General features: G+C 49.7%; 1 protein-coding gene across 1 annotated transcript; it reads left to right on the top strand.

The window, feature by feature from the left end:
• Nucleotides 1-200: 200 nt before the first annotated feature.
• LOC132522397 (uncharacterized) lies at nt 201-5,252 on the top strand. Its single transcript, XM_060152962.1, has 3 exons — nt 201-365; nt 3,780-4,117; nt 4,826-5,252. The coding sequence occupies exons 1-3, from the start codon at nt 201-203 to the stop codon at nt 5,163-5,165; spliced, it is 843 nt and encodes a 280-aa protein (XP_060008945.1). The 3' UTR covers nt 5,166-5,252.
• Nucleotides 5,253-5,504: the final 252 nt, after the last annotated feature.

The raw sequence follows: 5,504 nt of genomic DNA, 5'->3' as shown, positions 1-5,504 counted from the left end.
CCAGCCCTCATGCTGCGGATCTGAGCACACTCTCAGAGTGGAGAGCAGGGGATTTCCTGGGGAGGCCAAGGCCCCTTCTCCGGGGGTGCCTCCCACATACCCCACGCTGAGGAGCAGCCCCAGGAGGTTTTAAAGGCAGTCCTGCAGGGTGATTCCCTTCCCTGCAACCTCTGAGGGACAAACAAGCCTCTCCTGGCCTCATGGAGACTAAATTGGAGCCGCTGTGGGTATGCTTTCCAGGGAGGTGTGACTGGGCAAGACGGAGACAGACAGTTGATGTCAGAGAGACCTGGGAAGAAAGACAGATGGCCTGGAGCAGCAGCAGCAGTGGGAAAGGAACACAAAGACCCCAAGCCCCCCCAGAGGTAACGCAGGATTCCTGCGGGAGCCTGGGTCCTGGGTCTTTTCCTGCTCTACCACCGACCGTGATTCTTTTCTGGTCTCTGTGAGGGCTGCTGGGGTTTCTGTGGGAGATAACTAGGGCCTAATTTCCTTAATATCTTTATAATAAAAACTTATTTGGGGGCAATTACCTTTTTTTTTCTTTTTAAATCGAAACAATCTAAATAATAAAGCGGTGCTTGGGAGGGGCAGTGCGTTAGTTACTCCTATCTCTTTAATCTAGAGCGAGCCACTCTGAATAAAGATGTAGTCTAAGTAAAATCGTGTTTGCCCTGCAGAGAGCTTCCAAATGCTCTTAGGTGTCCCGAAGGAGGTGGCTACCCCCCATCGCCTCCCCACCCTGGAAATTCAAAGACACACCGACTTCCTTGTGAACTCTGTCATTCTTTTTCCCGTGTGCTCCTGATCACGCTAATATTCCCGCTGTAAGGTTTATTCACAGCAGCCATGCCTTTTCCCCCCATCCCCTTTGCATTTGTGAGTGAATTCCTATGTCCTCAGCGCAATTCTCCCATCTCCCACCTCCACGCGCCAGCACTCAGGCACCAGATACAGTGACTCGTAACTGTTACCGAGTCCAAGCTCGCTCCGCTCGCCGCACGACAGGCCAATGAATCAGAGACGAGGTGTTGAGGCAGGGAAGACGACTTTATTCGGAAAGCCTGCAGACCGAGAAGATGGCAGACTAAAGTCTCAAAATAACCGTCTTATCAGGGTTTGGATGCCAGTTTCTTTTATAGCACAGAGAGGCGGAGAAGATGAGGAAGTGAAGTAAAAAAGCCATAAGTTTTGCAAATATCCCCTGGAATGGCCAGCCTCGGGAGGGGGTGTGTTAATTTCTTTCTTGCAGCCATCCACAGGTGGACAGGGTCCGGATGTTTCCCTGAACAAAGGCACTTTGGTTTAACATTCAGGCGGAGGGGCAGGGTTCCCCAAGGCAGGCCATTATGTATAGACAGTATCCTTTTAGTGAACAAAAGCGACAGGAAGCAAACGCTAAAGTAAAAGAAACAGATCCAACCCGCAGTCAGATTTGGCTCTTCCTGTTACATAACCAAAGGACACCCTTCTCCACGGTCACACCTCGTCTTACAGGCTTTTGTTCATACATCCCACCCAGCTTGGCCCCCACCACTGCCATGCCCTCCCACCTTCCAAATCCTTTGAGATCTACTCCAAAAAGCATTCATCATATCACTGTTCACTTAGTTTTATTTGGAATTGGGATGCTTTATAAAGAACATTTGGTTAGTCAAGACAAGTCTTTACCAGCCTTTGCCTAAAAGGGTTTAGTTATAAAACACCTAAGGTGCTTCTTTATAATGTAAATTCCACCTTTGTGATGTAAATCTCATTGTATGACCCCTGAGAGCAGAATGAGAGCAGTATTAATTTACTGACTGTTTAATTATTCTCCCCTCTCCCCAAAAGCCCCTGGGATGTAAGGATTCCAGGGGCAAGAAGAATATCTTCTACTAACATTCCAAAGTGCCTTTGAATCCTGGGAAAGCTAGAAATTGACCTTGAGAATGACAAATTGGGAAAGCCCTGAAGTCCACATGGAATTAGGTGACAAGTTGTTACCTCCACGCGGTCCTGCGCTCCCCTTTCTCATTCTTTTGTTCTGTTTAACTGATCATACGTTTGATTACAGAGGTGTACCAGCTTCTTTATGCCACAGTCTGTAAATTTTTCTATTATTCTTAGAAAGAGCAAATCAGAACTAAGTAAATGCCAGTATTTTAGTTTGTGTAATATTGCCTTCAGGGTAAAACAGGAAGTCTGTGACTAAACACAAGACATAGAACAGTATTACTTATAAATTAGGGGCATTCGTTCATTCTTTAAAAATACGTAATGAGTGCCTATTAAAGCCATGGCATGATTTCTACCAAAATAGTTTATTATTATGAACTGTGATTTTTAGTAATGGCTATTATATTTGTTGATAGCAGCTACCAGGTGTTCAGAGGCACTGTTCACTGTTTATCATCTAATGCCCACACAATCCTATTTGGCTAATGAAACAGCAGAGGCTCTGAGAGGTAACTCCTCCCACCACACACACACACACACACACACGCCCACCCCACCGGGTAACGCAGCCTGGAAGGGCCTGAGTTAGGATTCAAACTGATCCATTTTGACCCTGCCATGTTCCCCTGTTAGGTCCTATTGCAAAGAAGAGAGGGGTGGGATTAAAATACCCTCGGTCTAGAAAATACTTTGTAGGATTCATTATTACAACCACAAACTTTTCCCATCTTTGGCTGGCGAGCAACTATCCAATTCATTAAAGTGATAATTCTTGAACTAGTTTTACCCATAATCGCCTTTCTTCACTTCTCAGTTTAACTCTTGTGCTTTCGTTTTTTTCTCCTCGTTCTTCTTTTTCTTTTGCCCACAGCCCTCTTCAGCTTAAAGCTGTGACATAAAGACTCTTGTGCATTTTGTTTGCTGGCCCATGGTCTGGTCTACGGACTGTCTGTGGCTACTTAACCCATGCATTTGAATCTTGTTGATTAGTGTCAAGATTCGAACAGGTGGGCTATTCCTACAGTTTACTTCCTATCCCTCCAGACAGTTATTGAGGCTACCTGGGGGCAGGTCCCCTCTAACTTGAGCCTTTATCCTCTGAGGTATTAAATTGACAAGCAGATGGCAAAGTCACCATCGACTTTTTCTATTCATTGGCTCGTCATTACGTAAGTAACCCATAACAAGGTAGCCCATATGGCGCAAAACATCACCCCAAGTTAGAAACGGCAGAGGAGAAACATCACCCAGGGTACTGCAGTTACTTGAAGCTGCACGTTCTCTTCCAGCCCAGGTGGTGCACCTGCACAGCTGGCCTTTCATTCTCATCTCTGTGGTCTCCCTCCCAGCCACCCACCCTCGCACCTCTTTTCCTTTATCAATAGCGCTGCTATCACCACTCACCTTTTAGTACAAAGGGAAGAAATAAGGAAACAGCTTTTCAGTATCCAGGAGAAAACAATCATAACCACAAGGGGAAAAAATAGGAATGGGCCAAAGGGTGGATTTCCACAAACTCCCGTCCAAAGGGGATGGATGGGGCCAGGTGATCACGGGGCCCAGTTTGAGAACCCACTTAGAGGACCTGGTCTCTAACCCTGCTTCAGAATCTTTACATGATGGACTTAGAGAGGGGGTCCGGGCGGAGGCTGGGCGGGTCTTTGCTTAAGGCACTACTGTGACCTCTGTGTACTGTTAAAGATGAGGATGGGGGTGGAGCTCAGGGGAGATGGATGTCAGGAGAATTCAAAATGCGAAGCCAAAGAAAGGGCACCAAGTCATGATTCAGGAATCAGAAATAACTGCGCAAGCAGACAAAGTCAGAGACCCCTGACCCACAGTCAGCGACCGAGAGGAAGGAAAAAGAAGCCGACGCCCCGGGCATCTCGCAGGCCGCAGTCGGAGGTGAAGCCAGGCCAGGACCAGCCCAGCCCATCTCTCCCGCGGCCCGAGTCCGGGGACGCGCGTCCCATCGGTGCCCGGGCGAGTCTCACCGTAGGCGGGACAAGGACTTCGGCCTCCCGCCCGCCCAGGCTCGGGCCACGCCACTCCAGCACCCCGCCCTGTCTGTCCGCCCCGGCCACGTGGAAGCCGCCGACAAACCCCCGGGACCAGAGGGCGGCGAGAACCTCCCCTCCGCCGGATCCGCTGGGGCAGCCGCCGCCGCCGTCGCTCTGCGGTCTCTTCGGTCCCCCTCAAGCCGTTCCGCCCGGTCGTCGCCGGACTAGAACCACAGCGCCCAGGTCCCTGCGCCCGTTCGTGGTCGCCGCTTGCGGCTGCCGGGACCCCCGCCCGGCCGCGGGCACCAAGCCCCCGGGCCTACGCCCTAGCTCGGAGCGAGACCGAGAGCCTGGCCACGCCGAGCCGAGGCCGCCGGGGACCTGATCCATCCGGGCCCTGATGGGGCCGCGGGGAGGCGGTGCTATCCCGGAAGGCTTCCCGGAGGCGAGAGTCCGAAGGATGAAACCCCTACTCCCTCTAGGCGGAACGTAGTATTTTCATTTGACCCTCCTTTTTCCTTTCTCAATGATTATTTTCTGACTAACCGCGTGTAGCACCCCTTTCCTTTCTCATGACACTTTGGCTGTGACCCTCCTCTCCTCTAGAACAACATGTTTCATGGGGATAAGTCTTGGGAATCTTCCACATATAAAACCCGCGGCCAGGCTCACTGGGGGTTATTAATTTTCTTAGAGTGACATCATGCGGTAAAGGAAGGACCACCCAGCGTGTGTTTCAAAGTGCTGATACCTTTTGTTGACGAACAAGCAAGAGGCCAGGAGTGGGAAGGGAGAACCCAAAGGCATTAACTGAAGTCGGAATCATGGAATCTTAGGAGCTGAAAGGGATTTAGGAGTTTCTGACTCTACCTTCCACCCATTTCCAGAAGCCCCGGGGAAGGCTTCCCCCAGCGCCCCCTTCAGACCTGTGCTTACACCTGGGAGCTAGAGAATCTATGCAACCTTGACTTTAAAGAGATGAGCCCACCTACACCTGAACAGAAAGGGAAGCTTAAGATCGGGCTTTCACTGCTGAGCCTCCAAAAACGAATCAGATGTTCCATTACATGCCAAACGCTCAAAACATCGAAAGGAAGATATTTTACAAAAGGTTGTCAGATTTCTAAGGTGCTAGGAACACTGGGTCCTCTAATTCTCCCTTCAACTAAAAAGCTGAAAGCAGATTTCTTAAAGTGCACTGCGTGGGAATCAATAGGTGTTTGGTGAATAAAAGGATCCCATGTCAGATACGGATTAAACAAATACTGGACGTATAAAAAATCGAAAAAAAATCACTTATAAATTAAAAAAAAATCAAACAGTTCTTTTTTTTTTTTTTTTTTTTTGCTGTACGCAAGCCTCTCACTGCTGTGGCCTCTCCCGTTGCGGAGCACAGGTTCCGGACGCGCAGGCTCAGCGGCCATGGCTCACGGGCCCAGCCGCTCCGCGGCCTGTGGGATCTTCCCGGACCGGGGCACGAACTTATGTACTCTGCATGGGCAGGCGGACTCTCAACCACTGCGCCACCAGGGAAGCCCTACAGTAACACTTCTTAGACAAACTAAT

Source organism: Lagenorhynchus albirostris, chromosome 6 (genome assembly GCF_949774975.1).
Source record: "Lagenorhynchus albirostris chromosome 6, mLagAlb1.1, whole genome shotgun sequence".
Taxonomy (NCBI): domain Eukaryota; kingdom Metazoa; phylum Chordata; class Mammalia; order Artiodactyla; family Delphinidae; genus Lagenorhynchus; species Lagenorhynchus albirostris.
Note: the sequence above shows the minus strand (reverse complement) of the source record. Positions and strands in the feature narration are given on the sequence as shown.

Coding starts and splice junctions, on each gene's coding strand:
- LOC132522397 (XM_060152962.1), top strand. CDS start 201: ATGGAGACTAAATTGGAGCCGCTGTGGGTATGCTTTCCAGGGAGGTGT. Junction 366..3,779: donor GACCCCAAGCCCCCCCAGAG/GTAACGCAGGAT, acceptor CCTGACCCACAG/TCAGCGACCGAGAGGAAGGA. Junction 4,118..4,825: donor GCCGCCGCCGTCGCTCTGCG/GTCTCTTCGGTC, acceptor ACCCATTTCCAG/AAGCCCCGGGGAAGGCTTCC.